The sequence below is a fragment of the Macrobrachium nipponense genome, chromosome 27 (assembly GCF_015104395.2).
Source record: "Macrobrachium nipponense isolate FS-2020 chromosome 27, ASM1510439v2, whole genome shotgun sequence".
Lineage (NCBI taxonomy): Eukaryota > Metazoa > Arthropoda > Malacostraca > Decapoda > Palaemonidae > Macrobrachium > Macrobrachium nipponense.
The window spans coordinates 32,985,412-33,004,159 of NC_087216.1; the positions used below are offsets into that span (position 1 = coordinate 32,985,412).

General features: G+C 43.1%; 1 protein-coding gene across 1 annotated transcript in view; it reads right to left on the reverse strand.

The window, feature by feature from the left end:
• The window catches only part of LOC135200665 (DDB1- and CUL4-associated factor 8-like), a 172,502-nt gene that overhangs the window by 116,395 nt on the left and 37,359 nt on the right, over positions 1-18,748 (reverse strand). The window contains exons 3-6 of the mRNA XM_064229272.1: positions 16,221-16,299; positions 15,626-15,873; positions 13,651-13,909; positions 12-247 (exon numbers count right to left, since the gene is read on the reverse strand). Coding sequence (XP_064085342.1) covers positions 12-247; positions 13,651-13,909; positions 15,626-15,873; positions 16,221-16,299 — 822 coding nt within the window. The remainder of the gene's footprint in view (positions 1-11; positions 248-13,650; positions 13,910-15,625; positions 15,874-16,220; positions 16,300-18,748) is intronic.

Below are 18,748 nucleotides of genomic sequence, written 5' to 3' on the forward strand. Positions count from 1 at the left end.
ACTGAACTCACTTATCAGGCTGCTCCTGACGAATGTCGATAGAAAGGACAACGGCATCTTCTCCTGCTGATAAGACCACATGTGGTGAGGTAGGAAGTGTGGCAAGTTTGTGTGCTGGTCCATTGTGCTTTGCCAGCTTTCTTGTTGATTTATACTCGCCAGATGATGACAGCTCTGCCAAGCGAACTTGGCCATCCCGAGCACATGACACTATATGGGAATCACCACTCAAAGGTAGGAACTTACTCTGAAAAGAGAAACAAGCAAAACTAGACATATAAACACCTCTAATGGCATTAGAGAGAATCCTCACACAACCAGAGATTACTGAATTATTATAGGAAGAGTATACAGATTGAAAGAATACACTCTTACTTGATATACCATGTTTTGGCTTTAAAACTACCCTGAATATGACAATTTGTCCAAAATTGCATTTTTCCTAACTATACAAACCTGAGGTCCTTTTACACATAGTCCCACCTCATGCCACCCCTCACTCTGCAGTTTTTGCTTGGGCCTAAAGCGAAAGTGATTCTTCACCTCCCAGTCGCGCAGCGTGCGCACTGTCGGACAAGCAGTTAACTACCGAACCCCTTGTTCGAAAGCTTACGACCTATCCAGCTGCCGCTAGTAACCTTCCTAATGTAAAAGGACCTCAGGTTTGTATAGTTAGGAAAAATGCAATTTTGGACAAATTGTCATTTGTTCCAGTACAGTATACAAACCATCGGTCCTTTTACAATAGGAAGACTCACTTCTAGGTGGGAGGAATCTGAGTCTTTGTGAACAGACTGGTGTTCGCCCAACCTTGGATTGCTTCCCTGGTCGTAAGAGCGAGGGAGGGTATCCTAGCCTCTGTCCAATTGATCGGGGTGTGCACCGCAGGATCAATGGTCAGACCTCTGGACCCAAGTAATAAGAGAGAGGCAAGCGTATCTCTTCGTACCAGCAAGCAAGAACTTGTTCCTGTTTGCAAGAGGCAACATAAAGTTAAGGGTTTGTCTCTTGTTGGCTTCCACTTCCCCCCCCCCTGGTTGGGGGAAGTAGTGGATATTCACTCTTATCCCTAATGAAAGGGATAGGATGGGGCTCGGTCGAGTAGCTTACCTGCATCTCATCCTTTCCAGCAGGGTGACGACCGTGTCCCTCTGCCCACAGGTAGAGGGGAGAAAAAGATGGGAAAGAGGAGCCAGTCACACTCTCATTCATCATCCATTCTACAGTTACACCAGGAATCGATGCTGTTCAGCCTGCAAGGGTCTGGGTTAGCTACACAACGTGTTGAGCAGCCACCATGGGTCCCAAGGAAAAAGTGTCCAAGGACCTGTGGGCAATATCCCGAAGGTAGAAGGAGGTGAAGGTGGTCTGGTTGGCCCAGACACCTGCCTTTAGGACCTGCGCCATGGAGAATTTCTTGCGGAACACAAGGGAAGGACCAATGCTCCTAACTTCGTGGGCTCTCGGACGGAGCGTACGGATGTCGTCACTACCATCAGCCTCGTACACCCTCCTGATCACCTCATGCAGCCAGAAAGAAAGTGTGTTCTTGGAAAAAATTTTTCTTGGTCACTCCGGCGCTAACGAAGAGGCGTCGACACTCAGGCCTGAAGTGTCGAGTTCTCTTCAGATAGCGTCGTAGCGCCCTCACAACACAAAGCAGCATCTCATCCAAATCATTGTTGGTGAAGTCCATTAGGGAAGGGATTGTGAAAGACTCGAACCTGTCGTCAGGGATCGACAGATTCTGAGTCTTAGCAACGAAGTTCGGGACGAAGTTGAGCCACAGATCCCCATCCCCTGGAATATTTCACATCGAAGGACAGACCATGAAGTTCCCCTACTCTCTTCACCGATGCCAGGGCCAGCAAGAAGAGGGTCTTGAGGGTCAGATCCCTGTCTGACGACTCTCGGAGTGGCTCGAAGGGTCTTCGAATCAAACTCCTAAGTACGAGAGTCACGTCCCACTCAGACCCCCTGGGTGGGCAACCTTTCAAAGCTCCTCATTAGCAAGGAGATCTTGAACGAGTTCGAGATGTCCAATCCCCTCAGTTTCAGGACTAGTGCCAGGGCGGCTCTATATCCTTTGACTGTGGGGGCCGAGAGGAGCTTTTCTCGGCAAAGAAATACGAGGAAATCCGCTACCTGCTGAAGAGTGGCTCTGAGAGGAGATAGACCCCGTCTACGACACCAACCACAGAAGAAGGCCCACTTCCCCTGGTACACAGCTGCAGAGGACTGTCTGACATTTCCAGCCATCTCTGTTGCTGCACTACGAGAAAAGCCTCTCGTTCGCAAGAGATGGTGGATAACAGCCAGCCGTGAAGATGTAGAGACTGGACTGCTCGGTGGTACCGTTCTACGTGTGGCTGGGCGAGAAGGTTGTGCCAATGGGGAATCTCTCTCGGTGCTTCTGCAAGCAGAGCCAGCAAGTCTGATTACCAAACGGCCTGGGGCCATTTGGGAGCCACCAGGATCATCCTGAGATTCGGGGTGGCCAGCACTCGACTGATCACCTTGCGAATCAGGCTGAACGGGGGAAAGGTGTAGACGAAGAGGTTGTCCCATGGGTGTTGGAGAGCGTCCTCTGCAGCTGCCAATGGGTCCGGCATGGCTGAAAAGAAAACCTGAAGTTTTCTGTTGTGCCGGGTGGTGAACAGATCCACGACTGGACGCCCCCACAGGTCGAAGAGCCTTTCCGCCACGTCCTGGTGTAGGGACCATTCGGTCCCTATCACCTGATCCCGACGGCTGAGCATGTCTGCTACTACATTCCTCTTGCCTGGAATGTAGCGGGCCAACAGCTCTATTGAGTGAGCCATGGCCCACTCGTGCACCTGCACAGTCAACTGGTGCAACGGGAGAGACACTAGGGCCCCCTTTTTGTTGACGTATGCCACTACCGTGGTGTTGTCGCACATCAACACCACTGAGTGTCCCATCAAGCGGTTCTGGAACTCTTGGAGAGCGAGAAACTCTGCCTTGAGTTCCAGGACATTGATGTGAAGGTGCTTGTCGTGATGGTCCCACACTCCTGCAGTCAGCAACTCCTCCAGGTGTGCGCCCCATCCCTCGTTTGATGCGCCTGAGTACAGCAGCATCTCGGGGGGGGGGGGGGGGGGGAGAGAGTGCGCATAGAGGCACTCCTCTTAAGAGGTTCCTGTCATCCAGCCACCAGGCTAGGTCCTGCCTTACCTCCTGCGTGAGGGACATGGGGAAGTATGGTGGATCCTTTGCCTGTGACCTACTCTCCTTTAGTCTCCACTGGAGAGACCGCAGGTGAAGACGCCCATGAGGGACTAACTTCTCGAGTGACAACAGGTGGCCGATCACAACTTGCCATTGCTGAGCTGCCTGTTCCTGCTGAGACAGGAACTAGTCGGCTGCCTCCCTGAATCTGCTGATCCGCGAGTCTGCGGGGAAGACTCTCCCTGCTACCGTGTTGATCAGCATACCCAGGAGCTTCATCTTCTACTTGGGTTCGAGATCGGACTTCTCGAAGTTCACCACAATCCCCAGATCGCGGCAGAACTCCAGCAGTTGATCCCTGTCCCGTAGCAACTGCGAGCGGGAGCTCGCCAGGACTAACCAATCGTCGAGATACCTCATAAGACACATCCCGGACGAGTGGACCCAAGCAGACACCAAGCGTGAACACCTGTGGGGCGGTTGAGAGACCGAAGCAAAGTGCTCTGAATTGGTACACCGTCCAGTTGAAGATGAAGCGGAGGTACTTCTTGAACTGAGTCTGACGAACAAATCGGTTCAAAGGAGAGAGATCTACCACCGGGCGCCAGCCCCCACTAGACTTCTCCACCAGGAAAAGGCAACTGTAGAAGCCTGGTGATTGATCCATGACAATCTCTACAGCTCGTTTGTTCAGCATGGTCTTGATCTCCTGTCGTAGAGCTATGTCCTTTGATGATCCCGGGACGTATGTTTGCAGATGGACCGGGCTGGAGGTGAGGGGTGGCCGAGATTCGAAGGGTAGTAGATATCCCTCCCGAAGGACGTCTACTATCCAGGTCTCGGCACCGTAGCGCTGCCATGTTCCCCAATGGCTCGCCAGGCAACCCACCCCCTTCCGGCAGCAGGTGAGGGGGAACACCTTCCCTAGCGTTTCCCTCCTCTCTTCGACTTCTTCCCTGTCCCCCCTCGTGAGAAGGAGGGCTCGGAGGGGGCTGATGACGACCTCCCCTGGGAGAAGTAGAAGTCAGAGTCTTTCCTCGGGGCTTCGACGGGGCAACCATCTTAGCAGCCGAGGAAGCGCTAGCCAAACTCTTAGGGTTGGCCGCAGTTCGAGGCTGCCCAGAAGCCTTCGAAACTGCCTGGTGTACCAGGCGGTCACTGTCATCAGTGCGCCGCCTTTCCACCGCAGCGTCCACCATCTCTCTTGGGAAGAGAGAGGAGGAACTCCAAACAGGTCCGTTCCGTAATCCAAGCGCCACCTCTCGCCCAGCCGCTCTGGATACTCGGGTAGGGACTGCGTCCCTACGGCGAAGTACCAGGTTGGCCTACAGGTTTGCCGTCTGATGGGCGAGGAAGATGGCCCTTCCTCCAGACTGACAAAGTCTCCTGAAAGCCGCGTCATCTTCAGGAGAAATATCCCCGAATTGGCTGCGACCTTAGACACTGTGAGGGACCACAGGTCTAACCAGGAGACCGCCTGGAAAGCCGCCATAGTGGTGGATTCCAGGCCCAGTGCCTCTTGGAGCTGCTGCAGAGACACACCCGGAGTTAGCCTGGCTAACCCTGGGTTCACCTGTTTGGGCGGCATTGGATCCTCAGATGGCACATAGAAACGCCGCTGTCGCAGTAGAGGAGGAAGAAGTAGCTTGTGCGACCTGCCAGACCTCAGTGAGCCCTCCTGTCCGGAGACGAGAGACACCGAGTCGGCAAGCTCCGATCGCTGCAGACCCACCGTCGGTCTGGGCTCCTTCTTCGGACCCCAAAATGACTCGAGCCGGGACGTGGGCTCGGATGGTGGGAGCGGCGATCCTTTCCCGGGGTCGTTGTGCTGACGAATCAGCGCAATAACCTCAGCAAAGTTCCTCTGGATCTCTGGGGTGACTGCATCTTGTGGAGTAGGACAGTCAAGCCCCTCGAACAAGAGCAACTCCCGAGATCCTCCCCCTTCAGGAGGGGGAACGGCGACAGACCCCTCTGTCTCCTCCTGTCACTTGCGCATACGACCTGGTCGATCCTAAGACCGTGCCTGGTACGTACGGCGTCGTGATGGGATCGTGTGGGGCGTGGCCCTCACGATCACTCCTTGGTGCCTCGCCCTTCCCGGTGTAACCCGAGGAAGTTGAAGGCACGGGAGAGGAAGACCTAACGCTCCCCCCTCGCTCACTGGCAGGACCAGTGTGCTTGGAGGGCTGCAGGCAATCACCAACCCGCGGTGGGGATTGAGCTGCAGGCCTGGTCGTGCCGCTCCCCTGAGGAGAGCGGCTGGACCGAGAACAGCGGCCCCGGTCTTGTGCGTCAGAGGAACTGCTGCTGGTTGCCCTACCCGTCCGGTCCCTGTGGGAGCGGCGGTCAGGCAATCTGGAGAGACCACTGTCGCAGTGAGACCGGTGCGTGTCCTCACGGCGCGTCGAACCACTGGCACCAGCGATCGGGGAGACCTCTTCCCAGCCTCAGCCCGTGGCCGGTCTGGGACTGTCACGTCAACCCAAGTGACCGCCTGGTCGCTACGAAAGCAACTGCTGGCCTGGCGAGAGTCACCTGAGCGGCTCTCACCAGCCTTCCGCTCCGTGCCGTGAACCTGGTGCCGAGCGAGCTCTGGCGTCTGGTTCTTGGCTGCACGGCCACCCATAGGTGACCCTACACCCGGTACCTCTCGCGAACGAGAGGCCGAGACGGAACCTGGTGTAGCGGCAGAACCTCTAGCACCAGGAGAGGAAGCACCGGTGTTAGCCGGTACCCCTCTGGTCCCTGTCTTCTTCTTCCTTTCGGAAGGAGAGACGGGCCCTACTCCCGAAGGAGCAGGAGGACCAGCGGAAGGACCCCCCGTCCCACCGGAGTGGGACGGGCCCTGAGAAGTTCCCGAAGGAGACTTCTTAGGAGGGGAGGAGGCAGCCTTCTTCTTCCACGGCTGGGTAGCCTTGGAAGTCGAAGGGGAAGAGGCGGCTGCAGACGACAAAGAAGACGATGAAAACGACGACGACACCTTCCTCCTCTTCCTCTTCTTCTTCGTCAGCTTCCTCAGGACAGACGTGAGGTCAGCCATCCAGGGCGGAGCCAGGGCTGCTGTTGCCGAAGCAACAGGGCCCGGACGCACCTTTCCGGACAGACCAGCGTCTGGGGCAGCAACACTGTGGACTGGGATGACATCAATAGGTACAGGAACAGCGGGAACGGCAGGAGCGGCAGGAACAGCCAGCACAGCATCAATGGCAGGTACGGCAGGTAGCACAGGTAAGTCAGGAGATGGGGCAGCAGCCAGCGACATCCTGGGTACCGGCGGCAGGTCCAGGAGTGAGCTCTTTGGGCAGCGGAAGTCCGGGCGAGGCAGCATGGCAAATCCGGGAGGCGGCGGCACGCCCCTCCTCGGTATGGTGACAATCGGACCCTGCACTGCGGCTGAAGGAGTCACTGACACCACGTAGGGAGAATACACCAGGTGAGGAGGGGCAGCGTACCCTGGAGTAGAGATAGTGGTTGTAGTAGTGGTCACCATTACATGGGTGACCGCACCACACCCCGCCAGATGATGGAGCAGCCCCTGGACACTTGGCACGCCCTGCAGTCCCAATGACACCCATACCTGTCCAAGGTCATCCCCACGACAGATGCACCTGCGGAAGCAAGAGTCGGGTATACAGGAGGGGTTCCGCCTCGCGCGGGGGGAGGGGGGGCCAGTCCCACCCCGAACGAACGGAAGACCCCGAATACAACTGAACATAAGGGTACCGAGCACCCTCCTCCACGCTCGATGGATTGGGCGAAGAGAAGGACCTCGATAACCCGCCCAAAGGGGAAGGTGCCATACGAGGGAGCTGAGTGGGGGGCAAGAAAGAAGACAAAATGTCTGTTACCAAGGGCGTCGCGGGAGAGCTTTCCGATGACTCCTTGGCAGGCCTTTGCTTTTTCCTGCCCTCATACAACCCCCACTGCACCTCCGACCAATTACAACACACAATACACGGCTCGGCCCGAGAGCATTCCCGCCCTCGGCACCGAGCGCAAAGGACATGGGGATCAATTTCAGGGAATGATCTAAACTTCCCGCATTTGCGGCCCTCCACCCCGGGGTACAGTCGCCGGCTGATGGGAGAGCGCAGAGATTGATCCGATCCTTGATCCATGTTGATAAATCACAGTAATAATATGTGAAAAAATGACGAGGAGTACTCACAGTATCACTTTCATAGACTAACAAACAGTAGAAGAATATCACAATAATCCTGAGCATACGACGATGAAGCGGGCAGAGAGCGATGGCGAGCACGTCTTCACACCACAAGGCCGAAAGCAAAAGTGGTTCTTCACCTCCCAGTCGCACGGCGCGCACTGTCGGACAAGCAGTTAACTACCGAACTCCCTTGTTCGAAGCTTACGACCGTCCAGCGGCCGCTAGTTACCTTCCTATTGTAAAAAGACCGATGGTTTGTATACCGTACCGGAACAACATAATTTTCTTCAAAGCAATTTCTAGCAAAAATTTAGATAATTAAATGAGGAACTTGATAGTTCTAGGGGAAATATAAAATATTTCTATTAACTGATCCCATTTTCTGTGATGACAGAATAAACTACCTGTGCAGCAGCACATTGGTTTCCAGTTATTTCCTCATTATGTACCATGATCATTCTCCCAAACTGTTTTTCTCAAGTTTTATTATGAATGAATGAATTTACAGAAAAATTATTTAAATAATTCATTTTCATAAAAAAACTTTTACTTTACACTGATGCACTAAAAATCAGAGTAAGATATAGCAGTAATCAACTTTGATAGATGTAAATTACAAGACTTTTATGGCACAAACATACCCCTTTTTCTTTGAAAATTCTCCTATAGTACTGTAATCTGAATTGGTTAGTCACAAACCATCACTAGATGAAATTTATCAAGGTAATTTAATAACAAACAAGTCAATGAAATTTCACTGTCACTATAAGAAAAGAGCTATGAAGAGTAAAAATGCATTCTCATAATGAATGAAGAAAAATGGAATGTAAATAGGCTGGTCTAAGATTTACCTGTAACATAGTAAAACTATAAATTTTTTAAATTTCAAATACTTCTTAATTTTCCAGACAGCATTTATTTAGAGTTGAAGAAACATGCCAAGGAGTTATGTGATAGATAATTTCAACATTATTAGAATCTCTACTGTTGAAACTTTAACGGGAGAGGTTGTACTTTACCATAAGTTATAATGTCTTTGCCTATATTTTCCTTTTACGTAGGTGGAAATGCATACTGTATGAAAGGAAGGTTTTATGTTTTGATGTATTTGCATTTAGTTAGGAAAAGTGTTGTGTTTAGTTATTTCATGCTGATTGTCAGTTGTTTCGAATGTTTGGGTAATTGCCTGGATGTCTTGGTATTGGCCAGTGATAGCAAAGTTGGGCAGTCTCGCTACTTCAACCATCTTGTGATGTGCTTTGAATGAGAGTTACGAAGTATAAACTGTGTTGGAAGCTAGCCTCACATAATTTAGGCTAGGATAGCAATCTCATAATTCACAATAATGAATCCATCATTCACAATCACAGGAAGCTAATACCATTTTTGTACTCATTGCATACACAACGCAATTTCAAGTCTCGAATGTCAATTAAAATGAGTATAGTAATAAGGGTGTCTAGTGTAGGTCTTAGGCTACGATTTGGTTATTCACCTTTCATGTTACCTTAGGCTATACGATCCCTTGTGATTCGGAATGCTATTACTAAGTGAGTACAGTGGACCCCATATTCGCTTTCTCCGGATTCGCGGACTCACACATTCGCAGATTTCCCCACAATATCCGCAGAAAATTCACCTATTCGCGGTATTTTTCTATGAGAAATATCCACAAATTCCTGGTTTTTTTTAATCAACTTCATCATAAAATGCACTTTTTGTGATAAAACTTATAAAAACCAGGTATAAAAATCTTTAGTGGGTTTTTCTTCAGTTTTAACTAACAAAATAGGTTTTAAGCATTTTTATAGGGATTCCAAATATTCGCAGGTTCTAACTATTCACGGGGGGGTCTGGTGCGCATCCTCTGCGAATACGGGGGGACCACTGTAGTAGTAAACTGGTGCAATGACCAGGATTCTAGTGATTGATTATTATTGCAGTGATGTGTGTAGTTTGTGTTTGTGAAATTTTGAAGATTGTTGTGATATTTGGTGATAAAGTTAGATGTGACCAGCTGATGGTGGCAGCCATATTAGAACTAGTCATGTGTTAACCTAGCCTGAAATAAACAAACATTAAGATCAGTTAGGTCAATTACCACCTAGCCTAAGCTGTAGAGATGACTAAGCTTTTAGTCCTGATTGGTAAATCCTAGGTTGCACTCACATCAACTCAAGAATTTAGGCTAAGTGAGGTCAGGCGGAATGATGACTGACAGATTTCCACTTTCTAAATTGTTGGTTTTTTATTAAAGTTGAAAAGTAATTTTAGAGAAACTAAAGTGAATGCAGGATTTAAAATTGAAATAAAACCTTATGTTGTACACAGTATAGTTATATGTGTAAAATCAAGATTATTTAAGGCCATTATTAACCAATGACTTGCACATAGCATAAGCCCAGTAAGTAAAACATACATGCAAAAGTATTTGGCCTAACTGAATGGTGTTACATTCAAGAACTATTCCTGGATAATACAAATACCCGACTTGATAATCTGAATTATACAAACAAAAGACAAGACTCATCCTACTTGAAGGCTATGAATGCGTTCCGGTGGTTGTGTAACACTGCCGGATTTCGGTGATATAACCGGAAAATAAGAACAAGCTGCTGTAAGCACTTGATGTTCAATCAAACATAGCAGAAAACAGATGAAGTGCTTAGCTAAGTCGTTCCTAGCATTGCTGTTGGGGGACAGCACTATATACAGTAGAGACTCGGTTCTCGACGATAATTTGTTCCAGAAGGAGCGTCGAAATTAAATTATTTCGAGAACTGAATCAAGTTTTTCCATAAGAAATAACTGAAAATGGATTAATCCGTTCTTGACCATCAGTTATTACCCTAACCTTGCCTTTTTATACAATACATTACATGTAAATTACAACTAAATAAGTTAAAAGTTAATAAATATCATGTTAAACGTATATTTATAATTTTAAATGTATAATATACAGTATAAAAGAAAACTGGCCTGCGTCCAACCGATTGTTGACCAAGCGCCATAGGCTAAGGCTACCTAGGTGATTAATAAGTAGAACGTAGTGTAGTGGGTAGCCATAAAACGTGTTGCTAACATAATAAAAACATTGAAACGCAAGTCTAATTATTACAGTAAATTAATAAACTATTAAAATTAAACCCAATTTATATTTATCAAAACTTACGAAAATTTGCCTACATTAAGTCCGCATTTAAGGATGTAAACAAACCATAGCGTAGAAACGTTTGCATTCGATATTAATTTATGGTAAATCTTATACGAAGTCGACTGCAATACTGTACACAAAATCGCTTGAAAATTATCTTTCAGTAAATGTTATGATACTAACGATTTTGTTTCATAAATGTCCTTATAAAAAAGGTGCGTCTTTTACGGCAAATTGTCCAATATCAGGGCTGGTTTCAAGCTTATTGGACTTTGACAATTATTATGGTACTGCATGGTACATATATACGTACGTAGGTATAAGTAAAAGAATCTTCTTAATTTCTATAATTACTATACCATTACGTACCAGCATTAATATCAAGCTAACCTCTTTTTTACGAGGACGCTTATAGTAAACCAAGCATACAGATTGCGTTCGTTACCGCGCACGCGTTACATATGTAAACATTGACGTCTTTTTACACTAGACATAAAAGAATCGTCTTAATTTCTATAATTATTCTATACCATAGCGGCTTCTCTGATTTAAGCTAAGGCTAACCTCCTCTTTACCAGCAAGCTTAAAGCTTAAGATTGCGTTCGCTACCGAACGGCACACGTTACGTATGTAACAGTGGTTTCACTACCAAATCTCACACGTAAACAATGACGTATTTTTACAGTAGACATAAAAGAATCTTCTTAATTTCTATAATTAATGTATACCGTAGCGGCTTCTGAGTTAAGCTAAGGCTAACCTCTTCTTTACCGGCAAGCTTAAAAAGCTTAGATTGCGTTGCTACCGAACCGAACATGTTACGTATGTAACTGGTTTCACTACCAAATCTTACACATAAACATTGACGTATTACAGTACGACATAAAAGATTCGTCTTAATTTCTTAATTAATACGCACTTAATATGGCATAGCGGCTTCTCTGATTTAAGCTATGGCTAACCTCTTCTTTACCGGCAAGCTTAACAAAGCTTAAAGATTGCATTCGCTACTGAACCGCACATGTAACCTACATACGTAACATTGTCTTCACTCCAAACCTAACACTTCAATATGTATTGCATTTGCTACTGAAACGCGCGCCTCAAGTGTGAGCATGATTTTAGAATAGGTCTACGCTTGAAAAAAAAATCAAGCAAGGGTGCTTGATTAAATATTTTTTTCGCTCATCACTTTCATGCAGAGGAGAGGATAGACGAAACTTAAGGTTTATTTTGGAGTTGGAAATGATGGAAACATTTTGAAGAAGGAAAACGCGAGATGCCATGTAAACACTTTCCATTATTTCAGAGATTAACAATAGCAAAAGGTTAGAACATAGATAGCCAGTAGTAATGTTGGGACCCAGATGAATCAAAAGGTAACTGCGTATAAAGTTGATACCACCGAAAAAGCAAACGAAATGAGCGCAAGGTGTACGAGACACGACACATGTTTGAATGTTTGTAAACAATAGCTGCATACTTTAAACAATGCTGAGTGGCGTCACCAGCGTTATCAACCGTTTTGCTAAATTATGCTAGTCGGTCCAAGCAAGAATTCATGCCAAATATGGTGCAATTTTGTGCCAGAATTATGCTATTAATCTATTTATCTCATTTCTCTAATACATTTGAGCTAAAGCAACGATGTAATGGAAATTTAAAACTAGGTGAAATGATACAAAGTTACGAACAGACAATATTATAACTAATAATTTGATGGTCTTTACATGTTAGCAAACTCGAAATAAAACACTATTTTTCTTTAATAGATCACATACGCAATCACTAGTATACTATTTGATATGCAATCACTAGTATACTATTTGACAAATGTGTGATCACACATACAAATGTGAAGAAAAACATACACATTTAACTTATTACTGCATCATTATCATGCCACTGAGAACCAATTTTCTTTAACAGGTCACACACACAATTAAAAAATACTTGAAAATGTGTGAAAATTACTTCAAATATAACATTTTGATATTTACTGAAAAATTAAAACTAAAAAAAAGGTAAACAAACAAACCAGTCTCTACTCAAGAAGAATAACATACGTACTTATTACTTGATCATTATCATGCCACTGAAGCACCATTTTTCTTTAACAGATCACACACACAATGAATAAATACTTGAAAATTATGTGAAAATCACTTCAGACATAATTAAAATTTTGATATCTACTGAAAAAAAAAAACTTAAAAAAGGAAAAAAGTAATTCTTTACTCGTGAAGAAAAAACATTATTCACACTTTACTGATCGTTTGTCATGCCACTGTGGGTATTTATTTATATTCACAAAATTTAACATTCCTTAGTTGGGTTCAAACTTAGCAATCAACTCATTTGTTAGTGCTGCTTTTGAGGCAATTTCACAAGGAACATACATATATTAACTATGGCTGTGTATGGAATTGAGGAATTTTCTGCATTTTATTTAAAATTTTAGTGAAAATACATTCTAAAATTGTACTAGAACCCTAAGTGTGAAAGAAATTATGCTAAGCTCCAATTCTTGGGTCAAATTATGCTAAAAAAAACATGAAATTATGCTACATTTGGTAGCACTGGATGACACCAACTAGCGGCGGTTGGCGGAAACAGTTTTGTTTACAAAGATCATATGGTCTGGGGTCGGAAACTGGTTTTTTGGTTGAAAACAGATACAAAGTTTATTGGAAATTTAGTGGCGAAATCCAATTATGTCGAGTTCTAATACGGTCGTGAACCGGGTCTCTACTGTACATACCTACACTGAGCAACATTAGCGCTACCCATGAAATTTGAATTAGGCTGCTGTAAATTAAACTAATAGCTATATAATTACTGGGTAAGTCTCATATAGAAAAACAGAATGGAAATAGGCTGGTCCAAGATTTGCCACTTTTTCTATAGTAGTTTACACCTTTAATATAGTAAAAAAAATTTAATTTTTTATTTCAAATACTTTTTAATTTTCCAGTTAGCATTTATTTAGAGGGGAAGAAACATTCCAAGGAATTATATGATAGATAATTTCAACATTACTATTAGAATCTCTATCCTTAAAAGGCTCCCCAAGGTTGCTGACAAGTTCATTTTTAGGCTCTTAAGAAAGAATTATTCATACCTTCATAGAAACCCTCACCTGAAAAACATTGTTACGATGATGGCTGTTAAATGTAGTGACTGCTTTTTCCCTTGCCCAATCCCAGATTGCAATGTGAAAGTCATCAGAGCCACTAGCTAGTCTACTGCCACTGCTGTTGAAGCTGAGGGCATTGACACATCCTCTGTGAAACTCCATCTTATACATGAGCTCTAGGCGCTTAGGCACATGGAGGGAGTCATAGTAATGATGACTAAAAAGGACTGAAGATTGATATCTTGCTCTACCACCTAACTGTCTGTAATTATAAAAACAAAAATTATGTGGAATGCAAGAAATCAAAATAGATTAGTAGTACAACCAATAGCTAAAAATAAACGGTCTAAAGAACTGCAAACACCACATACAGTATTTACTAACAGTTAATGACAATCAGTCTCTTAAGAGTGAAATAATTTTGAAAAAATTCCTTAAACTCAAGGTTTTATCATTTTCATTACAAGTTCAATACCATTTATAATTCTAATATTGATTGATTGCCTAGTCCTAGGGAAAGGAGGATTCTATAATAAAAGCATCGCTGCAATGAAAAATTCTCATTGCAAAGCACTGGTTGATACTGAGAACAATAATCATAAAACCAAGCAATTATTTAAAAAATGCTTGATCTTTGAAAAATTACAAATACACATAATGATAGCAACTATAATAAAAACTGGCATGCAAATTACAGCTTTATATTAGAACTACCATGAACAAATTGTCAAATACTTACTGTTACTAGGGATTCTGAAGAAGTGTGATAACAAAATACTGAAATTTTTAACGGAAAGCGATGGGAGATAATATCAAATACAAAATGTGACTGAGATATTTAGTATTTAGAGTGGAAAACAACAATATGCAAGACCGCTGAGCAAGATTTCTGGACTACATATTCTATATGTATATACCTCAACAGAGAGGGGATTTTAGGCTGAGAGTGTAAAGACAAAGGTGGAGAAAACTAATTATCTTTAACACCATAAATAGAAACCATACTTAAAAAAAAGTGATGATGGTGAGCAGGAAGAGGTCAAATTAAAATTAGAAGTCCAGTCTAAACTGAAAAATACTATAACACAATTACTTAAGGAAACCTAGTTTTTGGTGGGGGGAGGAGTATCTTCCCTTCCCTCTTTCAATGATCATATTCTCCAGCTGATATTGTCAAACACTGAATGAACAGAAAACCAAGACACCTCTTCAACCAAGAGGTTGCATAAACCATGGTCAACCTCTACCTAGGGTTAGACTTGACATGATTTCTTTCCCCTCTCTTCTGTTCTGTGCTCTCTCTTCCCAAACCCAAATTGGGTTTTCCTACTAGAGTTCAACCTACTCTTCCATAACTACTGTTTTTCTGACCAACTCTTCTTCATCTCCTCTCAACATGTCCAAACCATCTCAATCTTTGAAATATGGTTTTTTTTCAGCTTCCAGATATAAATTCCTCATTTGTAATAAGATTTTTCCACCGTACTCAGGCTACAAATCTTAATACTCTATCATCACAATTTTCTGAAATTTCCATTTTCCTTGTTTGTGCCCATGTTTCTGCCACACATGCTAAAATCATTATGTATCCATTGTAAATCTGAGCCCTCTCTAGCAATGGGTAATTTTGATTGACATTTTATCCCTGTTGCAACCACCCTCTTACTGCTCTATAATCTGCACTTTATATCCAAAGCATTCCCAGTAAAACAGAAGTACTCAATCTTTTTTAGGGCCTGTCAATCTATCACAACAGATTCTCAACTTTACTCTACTCTTTCCTTACTCTCATAATAAATTTTGGGTATCAAAACATTCCTTACTCCATTAATATTTTGTAATCATAAGCACCTCACAATACAACATTTGCTACATTCAGTACATCATACAAAACTTACCCAAGCTTCAACCACATGGTCACTTTCCTGATTGTGCTTTTCCATTCCATGATAAACCACTTAATATAATTTAAACTCACCTTTGTACAACTTGATCAACAAAATTCCAATGATGCTTGGGCTTTGGCAGCTCTTTAATTCTCTTCATCTCTTCTGCAATAGCCTCTTCTGTTCTCCGCTGGTTGTTTTCATCCTCAGCACTGTCTCGGTTACTTCTCGGCCGTCCTTCATCATCTGAGTCGGAATCCGAATCTGAGAGGAGACCAAAGATCCTCTGACGACTGTACTGCCTTTCAAGACGAGGTTCTGACACAGGAGAATCATCTGAAAGAAAATCATATTACAAAAATACAATAGTCTTCAACTGCATCAAGGTCAACATTATCTGAGTCATAATGTATACATTTTTTATATTTGAACCCATTACTCAACATTAGCCTAATGTGCAGTAGCAGCTATTTCAAAGATACATCTAAAGTGAGTCCTCTATTCAACCCTGCGTATGCATCCAGGTCCCTGAGTGGCCTCAGTGATGAAAATCAATCATTCTTTAAGTAACCTCAAACAGTTGCAGCTTGGAAAGGTTGAGAAGTGGGCAAATTTCCATAAATGAAGGTTTTGTGAATACAAAAATCTATTTAATTTTCAAGCAATTACATCTGTTCCAAAACATACCAATTTCTTTATATGAATCTCACGACAAGAAAACTCAACAGAAATCTTGGAATTTCCAAGAGCACCAGAAGAAAGAATACTGCAGGTTGAAGATTAATTGAAACACTGGGATTCTTTAAAATCTCTCAATGTTCTAAGTGAAATGTTGGTGAGCACCAGCCATTAAAAATTCCATAGGTAAGTTGCCTATTGTCTAATCCACAGACAGCATAGAGCAGTTTTCCATTGCATGGAATGCTGCTGTACCTCCAGGGAGACACATCAGCTTGAACTTATTTTTTTTTTTAAATTTCATTTGAACCCAGCAAGTTCCACCATTGTTGAAAAGTATTACTTACTGATTTTTTACTAATTTTCTGGTGCTTGGTATTAGGTCTCAACATGAGACTCCATACCTTCCTGGAAGTAGTTTTGCTGTTGATTCCTTAGTAAATTTCTCTGCTTCTTTACTTCCATGTATTCCCACATGAACTGGTAGCCCCCAAATAATTTACTTGGACAACCTTACTCTGGAAGCTGTGGAACCACTGCAGAATATTTAAAATCAAGGGGTTAAAAAGACTCATAAACACAACATACTTATATACACTTTTGGCATCTAAAAACATATAAAATGACCTCATCAGTTAATGCTGATTTCCCATAGATACTAAAATTTCATACAGCTCAGCTGTAAAATCTGAAGCTAAAAGCATTTGTGCATTATTATAAATAAAAACCGAGCTACATGTAGTTGTCGACTTATGACGACCTATGCAAGTTACGACTGATCAACTTTACGACCACCCACCACAACTAAAATGACTGGGAAGCGACGTGAGCAAGAAAGAGTGGTGAGCAAGAAAGAGTGGTGTCCAGCTGAACGTACAACAGTTTTTTTTCCCCAACTCCCGCCTCTCCACACACGCAACTCACTTTTTGAGCTGCTAATGGCTATTATCGTGCATCAGCAACAAGAATATAACTCCAGTAAACTTATGCCATCAAACACAACCATAGATAAAATTGAGAGAATAATTTTTATCAAAACTTCAGGTCTTGAAAGAACACATTTTACTGTTGTTTTCATGCCGATAAAAGTTAAGTAACGTAACGGTAAAGTTCGTACTACGATGAAATAAAGTGAAAATAGCGAACAGAATCACGTAATATTTTTACACAATAAACATGCCCACAACGCAAACTGTTAATGAAAAAATCATTCAGTTCACGAGACGTATTAAATTCATATTTCAACTTAAAAACACGTTGTATAACAGCAAATTACCTTATCTCATATAAGTAAAGCATCTAGATATCTTACGCTAACTAGAAGCAAGGCAATTCGCTTCAAATTGAGTTAAATATGGCGAAATAGACTCGTATTCAACATCAGCTGATTTCCAAATCAAAACACTGACTGCTTTGGTAGTATTTTATGATACAATAATATGAGAATACATAATATTATTGGATACAGCAATGTATAACATTTTAAAAGATTCACGGAAAAGATGCATATTCATTATGTTTTTATGAAATATACGTAGCCGTCAGCAGCCTGACATCACTCAATTAGGTGTGCCGATGTCAGTCCGAATCTGATTCCCGTTTTGTGTGCATTTTTCTTTATAATACAGATATGGTCAGAATGCATTGAACCTGCAAATTGGCTTATATTAATAAATTACTAAATTATATATGTATGTATATGGAATACTGAAGGCTAGGCTACTGTATTCATATGCGATATATGTACCATGATATCATCATCATTGTATATGCAAGGCTCACTTGTTAATGTTATTCAATTTCTCTTTTTACTGAATTATCATAAGCCAATGTGCATTGAACTTGGAGAATTAGCTGAAATTAATAACTACTATCCCATATATGCATAAAGTATGCTGTGTAGTGTAGGCTAGGCTACCCCATATGTAAAGATGGTACTGATTACCCCTAGCGTAGGCTAGGCTAGTATAATATTCTTATGGTAAATTAACATGGGCCGACTTACGTCCATATCGTCTTACGACTGGTTGGTCATAACCTATTGAAAATGGTCCACAGATAGGGCCTGAAAGTACTCGAGTGTGTAGTAAAACTAAATGTAAATACTTAGAAGTAAACAAGTTACAAAGTGATTTTGTGGGTTTCTTTTTCAACTATCTACAATGTCACTGTCTTCATAGTTTAATTAATATTCTATTTTTATAAGACACCTAAACTTAAGGGGGCCAGCCAGCAACCCGCCCATATGGTGGTATAGGGTGAAAAATGCAAAGTCATGATCAAATTCATGGAGCTTTGTATGGCAATGGAGGATGTGTATACAAAATATTTCTTCAAAATTCCTATTATTTTCATAGTTACAGGGTAATTAGTAAAAGTAACTTTATAAGCCAAAAACATTGGAAAAGCAGTGTCTTCTGTTATCATAAATTTTGATAATCATTATCAAACAAATTGTGAGCAATGGCATCTGTTGAGATTCCATGAGTCACAAGATGGGAAGATAATGCTTACACGGCCTTCAGTGCGAGCAGAAA